The sequence below is a fragment of the Typopeltis vanoorti genome, chromosome 7 (genome assembly GCF_054136105.1).
Source record: "Typopeltis vanoorti isolate ZY-2024b chromosome 7, IOZ_Tvanoo_1.0, whole genome shotgun sequence".
NCBI lineage: Eukaryota > Metazoa > Arthropoda > Arachnida > Uropygi > Thelyphonidae > Typopeltis > Typopeltis vanoorti.
The window spans coordinates 5,232,724-5,258,009 of record NC_143555.1 but is presented as its reverse complement, the minus strand read 5'-3'; the positions used below and the strand labels follow the sequence as shown (position 1 = coordinate 5,258,009).

Here is a 25,286-nt window from a genome sequence, read left to right as displayed (position 1 = left end):
ATACCCTCCACTGCCAGAATACTTGAAAATATCGTCACTAAAATATGTCAAAAACAGCTCTGGTGGCTAGATCTGACAGTTTACCTAAAATAGTAATAGAGGGCTTGACTTCTGGTAAAAAACACAAGGGTAATCTAGAATCACTTGGATAGATAATATTAGAAAATGGACTAATTCTTCATTCTCCATGTTAAGGAGATTCCCAAGACAAAAACACCTGGAGAGACTATGTTAGGACTGTCACTTTTATAATGCCCCAACAGTCTACATAGATTATGGGTGAAGAAGAAAATTTATATTGTAACAAAAGGGACTAATTTTGGTATTAGTTAATTTTCTACATTGCAGAATCTCAAATTTCTAGTAGGAAAAACTCTGCCTTTGTTAGTTGGTTGGATAATTTATCTTCAATTGGAAAGCTCATAAATTTCTCTTGTGATCTTAACAGAATTCAATTCTAGGTATTTTAAAACAAATTTACATTATAGAGGTACTGAAAACTTTAAAATCAAGTTTCACATTGGTTAAAAAAAAAAAATTACTTAATTATGCTTTTGATATTCTGTAACTATTACACGAAAGTTTCTTGAACTAAGTAACAGAGATTCAGATATAAAAAGTTGAAAACTGTAACAATAAAATATAGTATTCCATAAAATATAAAATTACAGAATACACACATAGTATTATATTTATTTAAATATTGTAGCCGATAACAGCAGCAAAAACTGTTGGGATGGGATTTCAACTTTCATGCAACCATGATCTTATAACATATTTGCATGTCTGAATTCTCAATTAATGAAATACAGGTTTTATTATCAAGATAACAGGCCATTTCTTCATGAGGTTTACATTTCTATATGTATAGGTCAAAGTCGATCCGTTTAGAACTGTAAAACGGGGCATCTAGCTTTCCATGTTTACGAACCCACACTCCTTCTGCAAAGTAACCTTCATTTACCCAACGGATCATCTCTGTAGTTGGATGGGGTCCATATATAGGCGCCTCATCAGTATTTTCCCATTTAAACTCCCACATCTCTTCTTCTAAAGTGTCTCCTAAATTAAATATCAAAAGTGTATTAAAAAAAAAAGCATTTCATAGATGCGTAATCACATCCTATATGAATAATAAAACAGAATCAACTAGAGATCTAGGTATAATTTTCAGCAATTTCATAGAAATCTGTGAAATTCATGCTTATAAAGCAACATTTCCAAAATCTATCCATTTAAAGTGTGCTTATCTATCAAATATTTTTTGAAAAGCAGAGGCAAGCATGATTCTGATAGTTTTAAAAAATTTATAATAAATTTAGTTTAATCCTTTATCCAAGTGTGAGCAAACAAAGTTTGCGCCTGAAAGTATCTTCAGGACTAGGGTACGGTGGTACAACACCAGGGCACTCCTTGCAAAGGTGGAGCAAGGAGTGCCCTGGCTCCCACTGAAGAGACCTCAATAAAGGTCGAAACTAGTCTGGGTTGTGGCCCTTCCCTTAATGCATAACATTAGACATATCCGCAAGGAGATGTGTTTTGCATTATGGGAGATACTGAGATAGGAGTGTTGGTAGCTTGCTCCACCTTTGCAAGGAGTGCCCTGGTGTTGTACCACCTTACCCCAGTCCTGAAGATACTTTCAGGCGCAAACTTTGTTTGCTCACACTTGGATAAAGGATTAAACTAAATTCATTATACTCTAACCAAGTGAAAAATAAACTTTCAACATTTAAAAATTTTATTGTAACATAATGATAAAAATGATAACATAATATTAAAAATAACTTATTTAAGTTAAGGGATATTACATCCAATATTGTTTCTTAGCCAAATAAGAAACTCAAAGAGTTTCATGGCGAATATAGAAACTATATAAAGTTCGGCGATTCCAAGTGTAAGCAAATACCTGGAGAGTGCAACACCTGACCCATTTGGTAGTGCAAACTGAGGCAACTCGTAGTAAGGGTGGAGCAAGCCCCAATCACTATTCTTGGTATTTTACCCATAATGTGAACTTAGCTCCTAGGAGCTGTGTTACAGTTCTACATTATGAGAGAAAGTCACTACCCAGACTGGTTTCAACCTTTATTGAGGTCTCATCGGTGAGTAGGTAGACCTAGTTAATACCAAGTTTGTAGCGAACAGAACTTACATCCCTTCAGTGAGAATTGCATGTCACCAAACTGACCATCAAAATGTGATCAGGTTTGATTTTTACTAATATCACTCCTTTAAAAAAAAAAAAAAAAAAAAAAAAGGTCAAATTTAATTGCTGTTTTCTCCTTTCAGTATATCTGCTTTCCTGAATTTCACCATGCATTCTGTCATTTTACCTTGGGATAAAAACCTACAAACAGCTTGCCAAGGGAGTCATCACTTCTAGTTTCCAGGGAAGAAAATTAAAAATATGACAAACATAATTGAAACCAAAAAGAAATGGTAGTTCTGGTAGGTACTGATCATTTAAGTAGTGACAAATATAGTATGAGAGAAAATATGAAATGTCTGTTGGAAGAAGTGAGAAAGAAATGTGAGAGAGTAAAAATTGTAAGATTGCTACACAGATATGACACTACTGAGTTGAGAAGGAGGACAATGATAGCAAATGATTTTGCATGAAGTCTGTATAGAAGAACTGGATTCAAGTTGTAAGATGTGTGGAGTGTGTTTGATGGCAGAAAAAACTTATAGAAGGATGGCCTGCACTTGAATTCATTTGGCATCAGCAGCCTGGAGAAATGACTTCTTCGTATGAGACCTAATGCACGGTCAGTCAAACTAGATCAAGGGATGAATGGGAAAAATGTGTTCTGAAAGTTCAGCTATGGTATGCAAATATGATAAAGTTTTGAACGTCTTTGAACATGGTTATGTATGTGGCAAAGGGGTAGAAAAATATATTTTGGGTTCAGACCTTTTAAGTATGTCTGGGGAAGGAAAAGAGAAAATTCTAAAACAAGACCAAATAGATTGCATATCTCATTATAAGAATAGGCTAGGGCCAGCTCTACCGATGGTGCAACATGTGCATTTGCACAGGGCGGTAAAATTGGCCTAAACTATACGAAAATTAAATCATAAAAAAAAGTAATTTATTCCTTCTCTGTTGAAACTAGACTTTAGAATGTCGTTTTGTGTGTGTTTAAATTTTTACATAATAAAACTTCATTGTACTGTATATTTTTTAAAAATAATAATAATTTAAAATAATGTAGTATTACGTTGTTCAATATCACACTGTCAGTGTTAATATCAGACGATGTGACAATAGCAGAACACCTACCTTGCATTTATTTCCGATTCCATTGTTTGCCACCAGTTGACTTGAGTTGAGTTACCTTGACCTGAGGGTAAATCTCATTTAACCAATGAGACCAAATTGGCCTAAACTATGATATAACTGATATAAACCATAATGAGATAACTGGCTAAGAGAAACCAGTTAAAGAAATAGAATCAAAATATATAAATATAGTTGTGCAGTAATTGTTAATAATACTTCTTTTGATACAATTATTAGGATTTGGCTTTTAAAATAATTTTAACATTCCAACATGTCTGATAAAAGAAAAAAACTTTCAGGCACAGAATATCGCAAAACAAAAATCAGAAAAAGAAAGTGATATTCAGAAACAATGACACTTTGCATAAATATCTAAAAACTGAAACAGCTAATGTAGTACAAGAGAAAAACGAAAGGACCGAAACCAAAAATTCTAAGCTCGTGGTAAGTATTTTTAATTGCATCCCAGTAATGTCGATATTAATAACAATGAGGGCAAAAATGAACCTGAGGTAACAACTTCCTGTTCCAAAAAATTAACTAATGAACTTGAAATGAACATCCAGCAAGATGGAATCCCTCTTTAAACAATACCGAAAGACTGGAAATCGTAATGAAAGGTCCAGCAGCAAGACCAAAAAGTGATTTTGTTTTTACATGCAGATCTAATGGTCAGAAATTTTCATTAAATCATTACACTAGGGAACTAAGCAGTGGAGAACATATGAATCAGTCATGGTTTAGTGTATTCTAAAGAAAAAGATTCTGTATTTTGTTTCTGTTGTAAGTTCTTTTTCAGTAATTAAATTTCACTCACTGGGGAGCATTTATATCTGTATCTTAACAAACAAAAAAATCTAAAAACCACTTGGAGTCCCATAAGAAGTGGATTGAATTGTTGTCTAGGCTTAAATTAGAACAGACGATTGATTCAACGCAACAAAAATTGTTAAATACAGAGGCTCGGCACTGGAGGAGCATAATAGAATGTCTAATCGCCATTGTTCAATTTTTGGCTCAACAATGTCAGCCCTTTCAGGGAACATCTGATAAATTGTATGTTCATAATAACGGCAATTTTTTTAAGCTTGTATCTTTAAGTATCTCGTGGATCAGCCCAACGTTATCTTGGGGAAAAAACATTCAAAATGAAATTGATTTCTCTCCTCTCTGGGGCAATAAAAAGGAAAATAATTTCCATGGTGCAGAATGCTAAATATTACAGCATACTTGCAGACTGTACTACAGACATAAGTCATATTGAACAATTAACACTAATTGTAGGATTTGTTAATATGGATCCAGGTAATATGAATATCAATGAGCACTTTTTTTTTTTATCTTAAAAAATTGTGGCATGTGAATATTTCTATCACAAAAATGAGTGGCCAGAGTTACAACAATGGATCAAACATGAAAGGTAAACATTCAGGAGTTCAACAATGCATTAGGGATTTGAACTCGAGAACTCATTTTTTTTTTTTTTTTAATACCTTTCACTTCTCATTCTCTGAACTTAGTCGTCAATGATGCTGCTATGTCATCTAGTGCAGCGCTTCCCAAACTGTGGGTCGCAGCCCACTTGGGGGGGGTGGGGGGTGTAGGTTTTGTAGAGGGGAACCGTGAAATAATGAAAACAAATTTAAAATCTTTTAAGACTAAGTAGATTGTTTTTTTTTTATCTTAAAAGAAACATATTTAATTTTTATTATTTACTATTTCTTTTTTGTTATTTTTTATATTTTAATGGAAAAAAAAATCACAAATTGTTGTTGCAGGTTCACAAATTTTGCTTCCTGCGTATTTCGGCGCTTAATGAATATTAGCAAATATATGCTTATTCATATAAGTTTCATTTCAAAGTAGAAATCTAAGAATTGCAGTTTCAAATATTTCACCTGATATTGATTTTTTGTGTAGCAGTACTGAAACACCATCATCATTAAATTCCTGCCATGTACCCTCAAGGGGTGTACAGGATATGATAGTACTACATGAAAAAAATTACATCATTACTAACTTCCTATCTACAATTTTCCTCCAAATCAGTCTGTTACCTGTCAAGACTCCAACATTATCAAATCTTATATTTCTATCCTCTAACGAACTTTTTACCATATCAATCCACCTATATCTTGGTCTTCCTCTGGGTCTTTTTCCTGCCAACCTGACAGAGAACACTTGTTGTGCTAATCTTTCTTCTCCCATTCTTTTTAAGTGACCATACCACCTGATATTAGCTCTGCTAACACATTCCTGGATGCTGACAATGTCAAGTTCTTTCCTAAGATCCTCGTTTTTAATATGATACTGCACTGATGCCATCTGTTCACGCCTCTAATCTTTCTCAGGACTCTCATATCTGCGGTCTCTAGTCTTTGGTCAAGTGTTTTACTTCTGACCCAGCTCTCAGATCCATAAGTTAAAACTGGTTTGAACACTGTCTTGTATACAGCTAATTTAGTGTTCCGACTAATTTCTCTCTTATTCCATATGAATTTATTCAATTGACTTCCCACCATACCAGCTTTGCTGATTCTGTTGCCTATTTCTATATTTAATTTACCATCTTCCCTAAAAATCATGCTGAAATGTTTTACTTGTTCCACAGGTTCTCCATTCACAACACAGTTCATATTTTCAATAATTCTGCCTATTTTCATTGTCTTTGTCTTTTTATTGCTGCCCTTCATACCATATCTATTACAACATTTATTCAATTTACTCAGAGAATCTTGCAGACTTGTAGCGGATTTATTTAGAAGTATAACATTTATAACATTTGTCTCACACCAGATTTAATAGTAAACCATCTTCCTGTACTTCCTTCAATTCTAACTGCTGACTTACAACTCAAATAAAGACTAAGTATTGCTTGATATAATGCCCCACTGATACCATATAACTGTAGCATACTGAATAGCTTCTCTCTTGGCACCTTGTCATATGCCTTTTCCAGATCGACAAAACTTAAATACAGATCTTTGTTATATTCCCATGCTTTCTCAACTATTTGTCGTAAAGTGAAAATCTGATCCTGACAGCCTCTATCTGGCCTAAATCCAGCTTGTTCTGCACCAAGCTTTTCTTCCATAATTCTTCTCAACCATTTCTCAAGTATACTTGCATAGATCTTGCCAGGAACACTCAGTAGGGAAATACCACTGTAATTCTCACATTCAGTTTTATTTCCCTTTTTATATATGGGTACTAGGAGAGCTCTACTAATTCATTGGGAATTCGTCCCTCTGTCCAGGCTTTCTGAACTATGCAGTGCAGCCACTGTAAGACTCTCATACCACCATACTTCAGCATTTCTGGTCGAATATCTTCTACTCCTGCTGCCTTTCACATTTCAAGCCTTTGATGGCTACTTCAAGTATGGATATGTATTCCTGACCGCATGCCTGGTCAGTGTTTTTTTACCACTGTGCTGTAATCACTGCTTGTTTCATTTAACAATTTCTCGAAGTAATTACTCCATAATTCAAGGATATCTTTTTCTCCCGTTTTCATATCACCTTTACTCTTTCCTCCATTCCTAAGCTTCTTCAACAACCTCCAGAATATTTTGCCACCTTCTTCATATTTATTTTCTATATTTTTGCCAAAGTCCTCCCATGACTTTTGTTTAGCTAGTTTTACACAGTGTTTAGCATTCTTGCATTTGTCTCTGTGTTCTCTAAGAGCACAAGCTGACTTATTTGCCAGGAACTTTTGATATACTTTCTCCTTTTCCTTCACTGCCAATTTAACTTCCTGTGTCCACCATGGAGTTCTAATTTTTCTATCCTTGCAGACAACTTCACCACATGCCTCTCTAGCTGAATCAATCAGGGCTTTCTTCAAGGCTTGCCACTGAATCTCCAAGGTTTGGTTTCTGATCTCAAACTCTTTCATTTTTTCTTCAATAATCTTTGTGTACTTTAGTCTACAGTTCACATTTGAGAGCTGCTCAACTTTTATTCGCTTTAAAACTTTCTTACATGTTATTCTTTTCAATGTGAAATTCAATTTTACCTGCTCAAGAGTAAATAGTGATCACTTCCAATTTCAAATCCTCTGTACACTCTGGTGTCCTGCACCAAGGAGAAAACATCACTATCAACAATAACACAGTCAATAAGACTTTTCTTATTCCTTGCCTCTTCTCTCCATTCCAACATAAAAATGTGCACATTTTTATGTTGGAACATGGTGTTAGTAATAACTAGTCCATGTCCTGAGCAAAAATCTAACAGATATTTCCTATTATTATTAGCTTTGTTCTTTTCTCCAAATTTTCCCAAAATATTTTTGTATGTTTCACAATCATTTCCTACTCTGCTATTTAGATCCCCAACAAGGACCAACTTTTCCTTTTTCATTGTGTCAGTTGCTTTTTCTAAAGCCTCAAAAAATTCCTCCACTTCTACCTTAGTAGAACCTTCTGTGGGACCATAGGCACAAATAAGTCTCATTGTCCAGTTCCCCATTCTCATATTTGCCCACATTACTCTACTTGAGACTGCCTGCCATTCAAGAAGATTAGCCTCGTATTTTGTGTTGAATACTATGGCTACTCCTTCTTTTCCTTGATTGTCATTGTCTGAATATAACATTTTGTATTTGTTGCTCAGAAAGATCTCACCAGTTTTTGTCTTTTTTGTTTCAGTCACCAGTATTATGTTGATCTGGTACTTATCTAATTCCTCAGCTAGCTCCATTTCTTTGCCATTCAGGCTCTTATGTTGATAGTACCGATCTTTAACTCTGGTGATGTTGAGTTGGGGTGTACTGAAACTCACCCATCACATTAAATTGTTATTAAACTTCTTTTATGTTTTTAATTCTTTCTTTATTACTAATAACTTACATTTCATTTGCTTGTACTGCAAATGTACAATAACAATATATCTATCTATCTATATAAAATATGAGATAATGTGCCATGTCAAATGTGTATGTAAGATGCTAAAAATATAATATTTGCATTTGATTTTTGCAGTATTCGCTGCGTATGTTTTGTATTGAATATAAATACAATAAATATTCTAATAATATATGTCTATATTACGATTTTTTTTTCGAGGGGAGGGCGTGAAATAATTTAATTTTTCCAAAGGGGGCCCTGACATCCAGAAGTTTAGGAAGCACTGATCTGGTGAATGGATTTCATTCTTTGAAATAGTTCGGAAATTGTATGTTTTTTCCTCAGCATCAACTTTGCATTGGGGAATCCTTAAGAAACATATTACAACTCTAACTCCCTAGCCACTAAGTACCACCCACTGGGAATCTAGAATCAAAGCCATTCGTCTTTTAAGATATTATATTGTTGAATTTATGATGTTTTGATAGAAATTATTGATAACGAGCCAGTGGACAAAATGGCGAGACACAAAGATGAAACTCTGCCCTTAATCTCAGAGATTAAATTTTTATGTTGTTTGGTTAAATGGCACTATGTTTTAAATGAAATTAATGTTGCTAGTAAATTATTGCAAAGCATAAAAATGGAATTGTCTACTGCCATATCTACTTTAAGAAATGTTCTCCAAAGCCTTGAGAATATCAGAAATGATGAATCATTTCAAAATTTTCTTATAGATGCTACAACATTAGCTGAAAAAGTTGAAACTGATCCTAATTTGAAACCAACATTTGTAAGTGCATCAGCAGAAAAAATAACATGATTATGAAGCCAAAGATGAGCCTATTTCTGATCCCAAAACTAAATTTAAAACTGAGTTTTTCTTTCTTGTTATTGATGTAGCAACGAGTTCTATCATGAAAGATTTGGGCAACTGGAATAGCACAGTCCACTTTCACTTTTTTATATATCTATTCTATATATATAAAAAGATAAGCCGAAATTTGAAACGTTTTCATGTCACGTTTTTTTTTGTCTTACCAGCCTGAAACTCAGGGGGGAAGGAAAGCCCCCCACCCCCAGTATATATATATATATATAATATCCCTAAATTGAAATCTGAGGTGTCAAATGAGCTTTTAAACAAATGTAAAAATCTAGAAAGTATTCTAACGCATCAAGAAAATATACACATTGATGAATTGAGAGTAGTTTCCCACTTCCCACCAGAAAATATGGCACCAATTGAAGTGCTACACTATATAGTAGAAAATAACTTTGCTCCTAATGTTGCAGTAGCCTTAAGAATATTACTGTCATTACCGATAACAGTTGCAAGCGGTTAGTGTAGTCTTTCAAAACTAAAGCTTATTAAAACTTATTTACATTCTACAATGGCAGAAACTCGATTGGAAGGTCTTGCCATGATTTCAATTGAACACGAAATCAGTCAGAAATTGGACTACGCTGGCTTTATTTGTGATTTTGTGAATATGAAAGCAAGAAAAGTTTCGTTTTAAACAGTAGGTTTACATTTTAACAGCGAAAATGTAAATTAACTTATGTTAAGATATGACACGTGTTATATCTTCATATATCTTTTTTAATGTTGAGTTTGTATATATCTATGTTTTGCTTTTAACTCTGAAACATTTTTCTTCTATCTTTTTGGCAATTTATTCTAAAATCTAAAAAAAAAAAATTATATTTACCATAGTTACATATTGTGATTTAGCAGTTCTTCATTCTACATGATGTGATGAGCATTACTTTTTTGTGTATCAGGATAAGGGTAACCCTTTTTCCATGTTCTTGGTTACATTTTTCTTTAGACAAATAGTTTTGTCAAAATTTGAAGATCATTTTCCCACCTGCTTTTAGAAGTTCAGCTATAACTCCACATCCTCACCTGGAGCTTTTCCATTTTGCAAGTTTTGAATATTCCACTTAACTTCTGGTAGAATCTATAGCACTTCAGTTATTTTATAGTTTTCTTCTTCATTTGATTCGTCATACTGATATAATATTGCGTAAAGTTCTTCAATTCATTTGGCTATAATCCTATCTTGTAGTTTGACTGCAATCATCCATTTATTGCTGTTTGGCTGTTTTTGAGATTATGGTTGTCAATTGTTCGTTATATGAATTTATATTTACATTTTCCTATTTCTTCTGTGATACACTTTCTGATAACAAATTCAGCATATTCAATTTTATTCTGTGGGTTATCCACCTGTTTTCAGAAATTTTGTCATGTTTCTGTTCTGTGGTACCAGCTATTTTAAGTAAGCATTGTAAAAGGTTTTGGGTAATAATGTCATTACTTTCTGATGGATCAGCATTGTCATTTATAATAAGATTTTTAAATCTGTTGTTTAGTTCATGTTGGAATATATCTTTTTTAATGTTGAGTTTGTATATATCTATGTTTTGCTTTGAACTCTGAAACATTTTTCTTCTATCTTTTTGGCAATTTATTCGAATCTTACTGCATACAATACAATGGTCACTTCCAATGTTGAAGGATTGATAACAGAACAGTCCTGAAAGATATTTTTCCTGTTGCTGAGGATAAAGTAAATTTTGCTGATTTTTCCATTTGGGCTTTTCCCTGTCCACTTCCTATGTTTTTTTTTCCCTCTTCAAAAAATAATTCAAGATGTATGCATTTTCTTTTTCTGCAAACTTTATTAGCCTTGCTCCTCTATCATCTCTTATGTCATTTCCAAAATTTCCCATTAAACTTTCATCTGTTGTATATTAATTCTGGCATTAAAATCTCCCATTCTCTCTCTTCGTGTAGCTTCCTCAATGAGAGGGTGCAGCACTGTGTCTTTCCAGTTTTCTCTGTTGGTGACTTTCCTTTTCGTTTCTGCATAGCCATGTGATCCTGTCCATGATCTTATATCTTCAAGCCATGTCCTTCGTTTTTGGCCTCTTGATCCTTAACACATTTTTTTTTTTTTCTTCTAAAACTGTTAGTATCCTGTCTTGCTGAACCTCTCAGTACATGTCCCACCAATCTCATCTTTCTCTGGAACATTTCCTGTAATAAAGATCTCTGTATTCTCATTCTCTGTAGGACATCTGTATTTGTCACATGTTCTGTCCCTGAGATTTTCACCACATTTCAAAGGCCATTATCTGTTGTCTTACTCTCTTCTTGAATATCCAGGTCTCACTTCCATATGTGAAAATTGGCCACACTAATGTTCTCATCCTCTTTTCTTTGTCTTGATACCCACAGAACTTCTAAGATCTTTATTTTTCCAGAAGGCATCTTTAACTATTGCTGTTCTTATTTTTATTTCTTTATCTTGCTTTCTATCTGCAATAAAGTAGGTGCCTAAATATTTGTGCCCTGAATGGATTCCATTAAATAGTTTCATTATCGCCAGTCAAAGCGTTCAGCAGCTCAGCCAGGATATTATCACACCCAGGGTATTTATTATTAGGAAGATTCTTAATTACGTGGTCTATCTCCTTTCTTGTCGGTAGAGTGGTATCTGTTATGTTAATTTGAGGTGTCGTGAATCATCTATCATGTTACCATTATTATCATCATCATAGAGATCTGAAAAGTACTCCAGCCATCTTCCATTTATCTTTTCTTTATCAATGATTATGTTTCCATCTTTGTCCTTGATGTTATTAGACTGTGTACATTTTGCTTTTCATTTAGTTCTTTCACTTTTGGGAATGCTTCTCTGGTTTTGTTCCTATTTTGTAATTCTTCTACTTTGGTACACTGCCTATTATCCAGTTTTCTTTCAATCTCCTGCATAACTGTTTGATTCTCTTATCTAATGTTTTATATCTTAATCTTTCTTCTTCATTTGCTCCACTTTTCCATGTTCTTCTTTCATCGATAAGGTTGATTACTTCTTGTGTTATCCATGGTTTTTTCTTTCTTCTTGTTTATTGATGTGGTTTTTAGCAGATGTTATGACAGCTGCTTGTAGTCTACTCCACTGAGAAGGTTCATTTTCATTTTGCAACTGTGCAAATAGCAGTTCTGAAACATTTTCATTAAATTTTGATTTTACTATTGGATTGTGTACCATTTGCAGATTCCATTTTGGGGGTTGACGTCTTTTAATTTTTATTGTTTTCAGGTGAATATTCATCTTCATCAAGACCAGTCTATGATCAGATCCACATTAAGCACATGGCATCACCTTTGAGTTCCGTATTCCATTGAAGTAACGTTTACTGACCACAATATAGTCTAATTGATTTTTGTATCTTCCATTCAGACTTTCCCATGTGTATCTTGCTGTTGGTTTTTGCTCAAAATAAGTGTTAGACTGTGCTTGTTACAGAAATTAATCAGTTTTTGTCCTCTCTCATTCTGAATTCCAAGTCCAAATGGCCCCACATGTGTAGATGTTTTATCATACATGTCATCTATTTCTGCTTCCTCATTCTGTTCTGTAGGAGCATATATTTGAATGATCAGCATATCTCTAGGTTTACACTTCACTAGAATTGCCATTACTCTGATATTTTGATGACATGGATAATGTTTTTATTAGTTTTCTTCTCTACAATGAACGCTATACCTGTCCTTGATATTTCACCATCTGACGTATATACTTTATATATCTTGCCATTTGGAAGTTTCAACTCAAAATCTGATGATCCTTTGCAAAAGATTTCACTTATTCCTAGTATACTAATATTCAATCTCTCCATCTCTCTCATCACATTAGCCAATTCCCCACATTTATTCAATCCTCTTACATTCCAAGTAGCAATATGCAAGCAATTTCTGCATTGGGTTTCTTTATAGCAGTCTTGGATTGATGATACTGCAAGGCCTGCTACATCACCCTGACACCACCTTTCTGGGCATAGTGAGACTACCCAGGCTTTATTTCTTTTCTGTTTAGATATGATGCTTTACATAATCTCCCATTACAATTTTGAAATGTTTTCCTTTGTTGTCAAGTTGGGGTACATCATGATAAAGTTTTAATTTTTTTTTTATCAGTATAACTTATTGTTGGTACATACACTTGGGGGAACCTTGAGAGTACAGGTAATTTTCTTTTTACAAGGCCTTTTTAAAATTTTTTTTTTTTTACACAATTTCGAAATAATACGGTTTAGAAAACAAAAGCAATTCTATTTTTGAATGGTATATTTTGGTTTACAAAGTGTTTGCAAAAGTTTTAGCTCATAGGCTTTCTACGACTCTAGACCTAGCACAACCAAATGAACAGGTAGGCTTTCGAAGGGGCTTTAGTACAATGGGCCTTATTCAAGTTGCACAGCAGATTATCAAACAGTGTAATAAATATCAATTACTACTATGATTTGATTTTATTGACTATGAGAAAGCCTTTGATTCACTTATAACTTGTGCAATACTTAAAGCATTACGAAACCAACAAGTGGAGGAGCCATACATCAGGACCACCAAATCAGCATACACCAATGCCATAGCAGCAATTCATTTCAATGGAAACATCTCTACTGTGGGAATACCGAGATGCATAAGACAGAGTGACACACTATCTCCAAAATTATTCACAGCGAGCCTAGAAGAAATATTCAAACTTCTTGATTGGGAATGGAAAGGTCTCAAGATAAATGGAAGATATTTAAGCCATTTATGCTTTGCAGATGACATAGTTATCTTTACTTCAACTGCACATGAATTACAGCCTCACATCCATGAACTCCAAATTGCTAGCAAAACAGCTGGCCTAAAGATAAACCAAAAGAAAACCCAAGTTATGTTCAATAGCTGTGTCCAACCAGAAATAATAAAAATCAATAATGAGGAAATTAAACAAGTTCTAAGAGATATCAATATCAATGGAACAAAATATCATGGATGAAATTAAAAGGTGCACGATGCTTGGGTGGAAAGCATTTGGAAAATTGTATTCAATATTCAAAAGCCAACTACCATTATGCTTTATGCCTGAAGAGAAAAGATTTTAACAAATGTATTCTTCTTATACTGACATATGGCTGTGAAACATGAACACTGAATGCAAAAGAAATTCAAAAATTAAGAACAACACAATTTAGTATGGAAAGAAGTGCTTGTTATGGAAAAACTGGATCACAAAAGGAATATATGGATAAGAAATCAAACCTAAGTCTCTGACATCATGGGATGAGTGACGCATCTGAAGTGGCAATGGGCTGAGCATATTGCTCGAAGACAAGATCAACAATGGACAAAAGAAGTACTGGATTGGATTTCACAAGAGGAAAAACAACCACGACGGTCACCGAAATCACGGTGGATTTATGATATCAGATTTGCAGGAGTGACATGGGAAAGGAGAGCCATTGACAGACAAGTTTGGAGTAATCTTGGAAAGGCCTTCATCCAGCAGTGGATTGACAATGGCTGATGATGATATTTTGATTTAACATGGTTCAAATGGTGCTTATTTTAAAAATTTCTGTTTGAATTCAGTTCTGTTAAAAAGGGTATTTCCATTATAATTATGTCTTAGAACGGTATACATGTACTTTAACTTGAATTTTTGGGAATCCCCTCGATGCTTTAAATATCAGGGATTACTCTACGCTACAGAATGTAGACAGTTATCTACATTCTGTAGCGTAGAGTAATCAATTTTTATAATTACGATTCCCTGAAGTTAAGCCGACAGATGATCCATTATATTCACTTGCCACTGGTTCCTGGAAGCAGAACGGTGCTATACTGATTCCTCAAAATTCAGTTGGTCCATTATGGAAGGAGTTAAGCTGTTTGCTAAACAATCATTTCTTGTTTACAATTCGAAATGTTTACACATCATGTATTAAATTTTGAAAAAGGAAAAGGCCCTAGTGATGTGGACAGAAGATTGCTCACAGAAAGGAATACCTTTAGATGGAAATGTCATCAAACAGAAAGCATTATGGTTGTACAAACAGATTCAGGAAAAGGAGCCAACAACATCAAACAACAATAGCGATTTTTCTGCAAGAACAGGTTAACTTACAACATTTCTCAAAAGATATGTTCTTCATAATGTAAAAATAAAAGTAGGAGTTGCATCTGCAGATGAGCTGGCAGCTAAGGAATTTCTTTCAAAACTGTCCAAAATTATTGAAAATGGTGGCTACACTCCTGATCAAGTTTAGAATGAGACCAGCTTTTGTTGGTAAAAACATGTCAAGTAGAACTCATATAACGAAATCACAAAAGTGTTGGTGGCTTTAAAGCAGGTAAGGATCGTGTGACTATTGTTTGCAGCAATGCTTCAGGAGATCGTATATTAAAACCATTACTCATTAATCAATCCCTAAGACCGCAGGCAACGAAAGGTGTGGATTTTAACACTTTACCAGGGCACTAGAAAACAAACAAAAAAGGTTGGGTTACAAAAGAAATTTAATTAATGGTTCCAGAATCAATGTTTTGTACCAGAAGTTAAACGCTATATGATGGAAAAAAATCTGCAGTTTAAAGTTTTATTGATTATAGACAATACGCCTGGCCATCCTGTTTTAGAACACCCGAATGTGGAATTTTGTTTTCTCCCACCTAATACAACAACTAGACCAGGGTGTGATCATTACCTTCAAAACTTACTACATTAGAAGAACATTCCAATACACTTTGGATAAACGAGATAAGGATAATTTACAGACAGTTATTGATGTGTAGAAGAAATTTTCTATTTTGCATTGCATCAAACTTGCTAAGTTGGCATCATCAGAATTGAAACCATCAACTTTAAATGCATGCTGAAAAGTTACTTCACCTCATGGCAAAGGTGGTATAACTTCTCATCACTTGCCAAGTATATAATTTCTTGGTATTTTTAATTTATAATATAATATAACCAAGTGAAAAACTTTCAACAACTATCTATCTCTAATCCAGAGTATTTTAATAATAAGGTGTGACACCTTTTGGCAACTCATATAGGAAAATATGAGTTCTCCATTATTTCCACCTTAGTATCACCATCTCTGGCTCCCACTGATGAGACCTCAATAAAGGTCAAAACCGGTCTGGGTGGTGACTCCTCCCTTAATGCATAGCATTATACATGTCCACAAAGGAGTTGTGCTTTGCATTATGGGATACTAAGGCAAGTGATGAGAAGAAGTTATACTACCTTTGCCACGAGTTGCCCCACTCCTGAAAGATACTTCAGGCACAAACTTTGTTTGCTTACACTTGTATAATGGATTAAACCAAGTATATACCGTATATGCGTATAAGATGCACCGGCCTATAAGATGCACCCCCTTTTTTGTACACATTTTTTAGAAAAAAAAAGATTTTTTAGATCCTCTTCCTGATTCTGTCACGTTCTTATCATTTTCTCAGTTGGGGGTGGCCCGAAATGCCTCTCTGCAGCCATTTCGATGACAGCGCATGCACATCCACTGAACTCTATGTAACTGGAATGCTCTCACACACCGCAAGGAAGCAAGAAAGAAATCGTGTAACTCGGAACAGAGAAAATTTCCAGAAACGAAAGTAATAAAAAACTGAGTTTTTCAGACTTATTTTCAAAGGAAAAAAGTGCATCTTATACACTAGCAAATACGGTAATTTCTTCGTATATCTTTAATTTATATAACCAATCAGTCCAAAAATGTCCCATTTTAGTCACTTTGGCTCTTCAGTTAGTTCAATTAACCATGCTTCACTGCTCACAGTTCTGCAGTTTAAAGTTCCAAGGTCTAGTTTCCAATGGCAGTGGGATCTGGTCTGTCATTCTGGATTCTTAGCACCCTCTATCTTCATGTTTAATTGCCTGTTGCCATACGTAGTAACAATCTGGCTTCCAGAGAATGAGGGCCATTTTATTCCTGCAAGATGAATCATCCTGGAAGACTGGGCCATAATTCACCATGTTGGCCCACTGCAGATTGGTGAATGGCAATATTTTCACATGGGATCACCAGTCCCAATAACACTCATCCACAGCTCTTTATTCAATATATTCAGAACTGCCCTGATATCCAACTGATGGTAGTCAGATTGCATTACTTTGCGATACTTAAAAACTTTCCAACTTTATATACACATACACACACATATTTGAATGTGAAATATGGATTGATCTGTTTATTTTGCTGGCCTGGTTGGCAGAGTGGTTAGCATATTCCCTCTCCAGCCAAAAGGCTGTGGGTTCAAATCCCACCGTGGGCATGGATGTTTGTGATTGTCTGTGAAAATACTAGTGGTGGTGGGGCAGTAGATGGTGTTGGTGTAGTTGTGGTTTGTAGTTGGTGGATTGAGTGGTGGAGACAGAGTTGTAGAGTAGGTGCCCTCCTTCCATGAGCCTTTGGACTCCCTGGAGGTGTCACGTAATAATAATAATAATAATTTACAATGCCAAAATGAAAACTTTGAGGCGCTTCTGTGATCATTACTCTTATGGACCAAGTACAGTTCTCTTATGAAAAATAGAGCTCTGACACAGGATTGCTATGGTATTGAATGAGAGTTTTGTCCTCTTACACAAAAACTCTTACAGTTTCTGCCTGATCTATGATTAGAACCAACAGTTTGAAACAGATGTCAGGTTAGTGAAACTTCAGTTGGCCCACTGCAGATTGGTGAATGGCAATATTTTCACATGGGATCACCAGTCCCAATAACACTCATTCACAGCTCTTTATTCAATATATTCAGAACTACCCTGATATCCAACTGATGGTAGTCAGATTGCATTACTTTGCGATACTTAAAAACTTTCCAACTTTATATACACATACACACACATATCTGAATGTGAAATATGGATTGATCTGTTTATTTTGCTGGCCTGGTTGGCAGATTGGTTAGCATATCCCCTCTCCAGCCAAAAGGCTGTGGGTTCAAATCCCACCGTGGGCATGAATGTTTGTGATTGTCTGTGAAAATACTAGTGGCGGTGGGGCAGTAGATGGTGTTGGTGTAGTTGTGGTTTGTAGTTGGTGGATTGAGTGGTGGAGACAGAGTTGTAGAGTAGGTGCCCGCCTTCCATGAGCCTTTGGACTCCCTGGAGGTGTCACGTAATAATAATAATAATAATTTACAATGCCAAAATGAAAACTTTGAGGCGCTTCTGTGATCATTACTCTTATGGACCAAGTACAGTTCTCTTATGAAAAATAGAGCTCTGACACAGGATTGCTATGGTATTGAATGAGAGTTTTGTCCTCTTACACAAAAACTCTTACAGTTTCTGCCTGATCTATGATTAGAACCAACAGTTTGAAACAGATGTCAGGTTAGTGAAACTTTAGTTGGCCCACTGCAGATTGGTGAATGGCAATATTTTCACATAGGATCACCAGTCCCAATAACACTCATTCACAGCTCTTTATTCAATATATTCAGAACTACCCTGATATCCAACTGATGGTAGTCAGATTGCATTACTTTGCGATACTTAAAAACTTTCCAACTTTATATACACATACACACACATATCTGAATGTGAAATATGGATTGATCTGTTTATTTTGCTGGCCTGGTTGGCAGATTGGTTAGCATATCCCCTCTCCAGCCAAAAGGCTGTGGGTTCAAATCCCACCGTGGGCATGAATGTTTGTGATTGTCTGTGAAAATACTAGTGGCGGTGGGGCAGTAGATGGTGTTGGTGTAGTTGTGGTTTGTAGTTGGTGGATTGAGTGGTGGAGACAGAGTTGTAGAGTAGGTGCCCTCCTTCCATGAGCCTTTGGACTCCCTGGAGGTGTCACGTAATAATAATAATAATAATTTACAATGCCAAAATGAAAACTTTGAGGCGCTTCTGTGATCATTACTCTTATGGACCAAGTACAGTTCTCTTATGAAAAATAGAGCTCTGACACAGGATTGCTATGGTATTGAATGAGAGTTTTTGTCCTCTTACAGTTTCTGCCTGATCTATGATTAGAACCAACAGTTTGAAACAGATGTCAGGCTAGTGAAACTTTAAACAAAAAAAAATGCATTAATAAAAAGGTGAATATATGGGTATCTAGGCTGTGCTCATGGGCTTTTAAGTCATGCAAGTTAAGGTAAGGAGACTTTCACCCACCAATGACCTCAAGAGCTATGCCAGCAGGTAGCCAAGCTACTGGTAGGGCCTCCCTAGCTGGACAGGTCAAGAGGTAGGGACTAGACTAAGAGAGAGAGACAACCTGATCTTCCAGGTTGGGGGTTTTGTGTAAGGCTGGTTACCACCTTACCAAGTAAAAAATATCTACAACTCAGATGCTTGAACTGGAAAATGACCAAGTAAGGATAAAGGTAACCGATTAGGAATCTCGGACATTTTAAAAGTAGTCACGTGAAATGTGGAAGCAAAACAACAAACTAAAAACTAAAAATATTAATATAGCCCTGATAGCAGAAATAAAAAAACGAAATTAAAGCGAACAAAAGATATAGATGGTTTTACTATGCTATATACTGGAATGGACCAACATATCAGAGCTTCTAGTAGTGTGGCCATTTTAACTGATAATAAATGGAAAAATAGAATACAAAAGTACAATTTTGTAAATGATTAAATTATAACAGTTAAATTAAAACAAACAGAAGCTACTTAAATATCATAGGAGTATATGCCTGAAGAAGGCAAGAAAGAGGATTCTAAACAATTTAATGAGGAACTACAAAAACAGTTAAATAAATAGAATAAAAATAATGATATATTAATCAGGAGATCTTAATGCCAGAGTTGGAAATAATCCAATCCCAAATGTCTTAGGAAAATATGGAGAAGAAATTTTCATAAATAACAATGGTCAAGAACTATTAGACTTCTTGTCAATAACTTTAAAATAACCAATACTTTTTTCAAAAAAAAAAAAAAATAATAAATATACTTAGAATGGCAGAGGAATAATATCTATAATTGATTATATCATTCTTATCAGAAAGTAGTTCACGTGTGAAAGATATACATGTTTGCATAGGAAGTGAATTATTTTCAGATCATTATTTAGTAGTATCTATAATATAAATACCAGCAAAGTGGAGAAAGAAAGTAAATAAGAAAAAACAAGATAGAATAATAAATATACAAGGTATATTTATTACAAGAAGAAAGAATTAGAATGCTGTATCAATCACGATTAACAGATCACCTAAAAGAAGCCCAATTCAGTGAAGATATAGAAGAAGAATGAAAAACTTTAATAAAGACAATCAATAAAGCAGCTTCTTAAGTACCTGGAAAGAAAAATAAAATAATTTTCTTTCCAAGTACTTTTTAAGTACTTGGAAATATTATCAGTTTGCCAAAAGGAAAATACACCTGACGAGTGGAGGGAAAGTACTCTTGCTCCCATCTACAAGGGTAAAGGGGATGCACAAGACTATAAGAATTACATAGGAATAAAGTTGATGTCCCACACAATGAAAATCCTTGAAACGGTTCTTGATGGAAGACTGAGGAAGGAGGTGGAGATTGCAAAGGAGCAATTTGGTTTCATGTCTGGTTGATCGACGACAGATGCTATCTTTGGGTTACGGCAGATGATGGAAAAGTTTTGTATGTTCTGGCATTTATTGATCTGGAGAAAGCATACAATAGAGTGCCAAGGCAAGAAGTCTTGAGGTGTCTGAGGGAGAAGAAGGTTCCGGAGAAATATGTCAGGTTGGTGCGGGAAATGTACAGAATATGTTGCAAAGTGGAAGGCAGCCAGGAGACAGATCTGGAAGGAAACATCAAACTAAAAATGAAATGAGTTTGAACCTGCCTGGGAGAGAAAGAAAGTTTTCAAGTGATAACTTTCAAGGGTCAGCATTAAGTCCGTTCCTGTTTAATATTGTGATGACGGAGGAAGTGAGAGAAGACACGCCTTGGACAATGTTGTATGCAGATGACATCGTGCTGTGTGCAGAATCAAAAGAAGAAGTGGCAGCTAAACTGGAAAGGTGGAGGAAAGTACTGGAACAGAGAGGTATGAGACTGAGCAGAAGTAAGACAGGGTATATATGTTGCAAAGTGGATGGCAGCCAGGAGACAGATCTGGAGCTGGAGGAAAACATCATCAGGAAGGTAAGGGACTTTAGATACTTCGATTCAACAGTAAAAGAGGATGGAGAAGGAAGTGGGATGGAAGAATTGGAGATAGATGGCTGGAGGGCTATGCGATAAGAGAGTGTTGATCAATCTAGGCAAAATCTACAGGACAGTAGTGAGACCAGCTTTGACATATGCTATGGAAACTGTGGCCCTGAGTAAAAATAACATTAGTAGGATAGAGGTAGTGGAGATGAGAATGCTTAGGTGGATATGCGGTGTGAACAGAAAGGATCATCTGAGAAATGACTATGTGAGGGGAACAGTGAAAGTTACAAACATAGGACCGAAGATACAGGATGCAAGGTTGAGATGGTTTGGTCATGTGATGAAGAAGGAGAACAAATATGTGGGAAGAAAGGTCATGCAGATGGATATGCAAGGGAGGAAGTGCAGGTGACCAAAGAAGCAATGGAGAGAGCTGGTGGAGGAAGACTCGAGGATGAGGATCTTGGATGTGGTTACAGCCCAAGACAGGAGGATGCGGAGGAGACTCACCAAAAACAGCGACCATACTTAAGTGGGACAAGCTACAGAAGAAGAAGAATAAAAGAAAATCAGGCATGCAAATCACTCCTTCCAAAACATACGAAGGAAACAGAAGAAATATAGCTAAAACCATAGTACAGAAATCTTGCTAAGACGCTTCGGAAATTTATTAATAAAATAGAAGAGATACATGGGAGACAAGATATAGCCTACAAAATATTAAGGAAATTAAACAACAAAGACCAATAAAATTTAAAGAACTAAAAGAAGCAATAAAGGTATAAACAAATATTACATCAACATATATATATATATATATATATATATATATATATACACATATATACACACACACACACACATATACTGATCAGATCAGTGGCGGCCGGTGAAAATTTTAAGTGGGGGTGCTGCATATACAAAAACACTTTTTTTTTCCTAATCAGTAACAAATTTATTAATAAATAAATTTACATATTAAAAATTACTTTATTAAAAATATTTCATCCTCACCACGAACAAACACCAATAATAAAAGTTTCGTATCAATAGCAATGACAAGTGCAAACGAATATCGGCATCAGATCGCAATGCATTTGTTTCATGCAAAGATAATTGAAAAAATATAATTCTTTTCATATTTTCAACAGTGACACTTGTCATAATTCAGCCTTGTATCTATAATAAATAAATAATTATATGTTATTTTAACAAAATAAAATAAGATTTACAAAAAAATAGTTCACCACGAACACATACCAATAATAAATGTTTCATATCTCACAGAAATAATGACGCAGGCATAAGATACACTGCCCAAGCGGCAATGTATCTAATGACGTAACATGCAATGACAGCATTTGTTTCGTGTAACGATAATTGAAAAAATATTATTCTTTTCATATTTTCAACAGTGACACTCCTCATAATTCAGCCTTGTATCTATAATAAATAAATAATGTTATTTTAACAAAATAAAATAAGATTTACAAAAAATAGTTCACCACGCACACGCACCAATAATAAACGTTTCATATCTCACAGAAATAAGGTGCGTAAGCATACTAAAAATACACTGCTGTTTGAGCAGTTACAGTTAGGAATGAAGTAGCGCTCAATGACAAGCACAAACTATCGGCATTAGATAGCAGTGCATTTGTTTCATAATCTAAAGCGTTAATCGAACAATTCCAATTATTAACTATTCAATCAATGTCAAAACATAAGCTGTAACCTTTAACATGTTGTACTGCATTTATATAATGTTGTAAGCATTGTTATTATTTATAATAACACAAACAAATTTTAATTTTTTCATTTTTTCCTTGGGGGTGCTGCAGTGCTTATGCACAGGCCGCCACTGGATCAGATTATTAAAATATGGAAAACAACAACAAAATAAGGTATCCAATTAATCAGAAGAGATGTCAACAATAAGATGCTGTATGCAGATGATCAAGTTATATTACAAGACAATGAAGATAACTTTCAAAAATCAGTTTATGAACTAAACAAATAAGCCAACAACACAATTTAAAAATTTCACAAAAGAAAACAAAAGTCATGGCATTTATAGGTCAAGATATAGGAAATAAAATAATAGAACAGATGACAGAGTTTAATTATTTAGGCTGAATAATAATATATCTAAAAGATAAAGATATAGATGAAAAAATTTAAAAAAATTCAGAAAATCTGTGGTACAATTAAAAGGACACAGAATAAAAAAATAAGATGAGAAACTCGATTAAAATTTTATGAGGTAATGACCATTCCCACTCTACGGTTCAGAAACACGGACTGTTAAAAAGAAAGATTAAAGATACCAAGAAATTATATTCTTGGTTTGATCCTTCATCCAAGTGTAAGCACAAAGTTTGCTCATGACGTAACTTCACAACTGTGCTACTTGTATATATAGAGGCTAATGACTTCAAGTCACTTGCCTTAGTATCCCATAATGCAAAGCACATATCCTTATGGACATGTACAGGTATCCCTTGCTTAATGCGGTTTTGCTTAAAGCAAGATTTGATTAACGCGCCGAAATTAATTGCGGCAATCCCTTGATATACGTGCCAAGAGTTTTGATTAATGCGCCTTTAACCCCGGAGCTGGCAGCTGATCTGACAGATACATGCAAAATGTTTAATATAAATATTCTTACACAATTCGGTGTATAGCTTGGAGATCATGAGTAGCTGTGCATTCATATGTTACGAGTGATATTTGTCACTATTCCACACTATTTTTTGCTGTCAGTTTGGTTTAACACATGTTATGTAAAATTTTGTGATATTTGACAATAAATTGTATCTGAGAGATACCGCGACCTCCGATGTCAGTATAGTATGGTTTAGTTTTTTTTTTTTTATTCTTTGTTCAATAATTTCTAGATTATAACTAAATAATCTAGAAAATAAATAAACCATCATATATTAGTGAAATAGAGAGCCAAAGGCTTATTTATCATACATGTCCTCTAGGAGATGTGCTTTACATTATAGAAAACACTAAGGAAAGTGATCTGGAGCTTTCTCTACCTTTACTATGAGTTGCCCATAAGGTTGCTTATGCTTGCATCTACCAAAACGTTTAGTTTCTATATATTCGGCACGAAATTCTTGTAGTTTCTATATTAGGCTATGAAATAATGTTGGATTCAATATCCACTTAATTTGTACCATCATGTATTATATTTGCAGTGTTTTTTCTTTGTTTTATTGCATTTTAGCACATACTAGTAATGAATGTATCTTTCAAATATACCACGACCTACGCTGCAAATTTTCCCGGCACGAGTTCCACCGGGTTACATTTATCATGCAAAAACGTGCAAGCCTCTTTGTGTGAGCATGATGACGTCATTCCTCCTACGAATTATTAATATAGTAATCGATCATGGACGAATTGTGATTTTTATCATTGATTAATAGATTTGATTAATGCGATTTTGATATATGCGGTAACATCGAGGGATTAATTAATCGCGTTAATCGAGGGATACCTGTATAATGCTTATGCATTATGGGAAGGGTCACTACCCAGACTGGTTTCAACCTTTATTGAGGTCTCATTTTCTGGGTCTGGTTCCCACTGATGAGACCTCAATAAAGGTTGAAACCAGTCTGGGTAGTGACCCTTCCCATAATGCATAAGCATTATACATGTCCATAAGGATATGTGCTTACATTATGCGATACTAAGGCAAAGTGACGTCAAGTCATTAGCCTCTATATATAAGTAGCCCAGTAGTGAGTTACTTCATGCGCAAATTTTGTTTGCTTACACTTGGATAAAGGATTAAACCAAGAATATAATTTCTTGGATTCCTTAATTTATACTATAACCAAGTGAAAAAAAAAACACTTTCAATAAAAAGAAAGATGAAAGTAAAATACAAGTTGCAGAGATGAAATTTTTAAGAGCAATTAAAGGATGCACAAAACTGGACCAAAATAAGAGCACAGGGTGACCTTAGAGAATACAGAGACAAATGCAAGAAAGCTAAACACTATGCAAAACTAGCTAAACAAAAGTCATGGGAAGACTTTGGTAAGAACACAAAAAATATAAATATCAAGAAAGCGGCAAGATATTCTGGAGGTTGTTGAAAAAGCTAAGAAATGGAGGAAAGAGTGCTGTAAAAGGAATTAGA

At 34.8% G+C, this 25,286-nt stretch overlaps 1 protein-coding gene across 1 annotated transcript in view; it reads right to left on the bottom strand.

The window, feature by feature from the left end:
• Nucleotides 1-673: 673 nt before the first annotated feature.
• The window catches only part of holn1 (CD2 antigen cytoplasmic tail-binding protein 2 homolog holn1), a 133,203-nt gene continuing 108,590 nt past the window's right edge, over nucleotides 674-25,286 (bottom strand). The window contains exon 4 of the mRNA XM_090395641.1: nucleotides 674-1,062. Within this exon, the coding sequence (XP_090251767.1) occupies nucleotides 860-1,062 (203 nt within the window). The 3' untranslated portion in view covers nucleotides 674-859. The remainder of the gene's footprint in view (nucleotides 1,063-25,286) is intronic.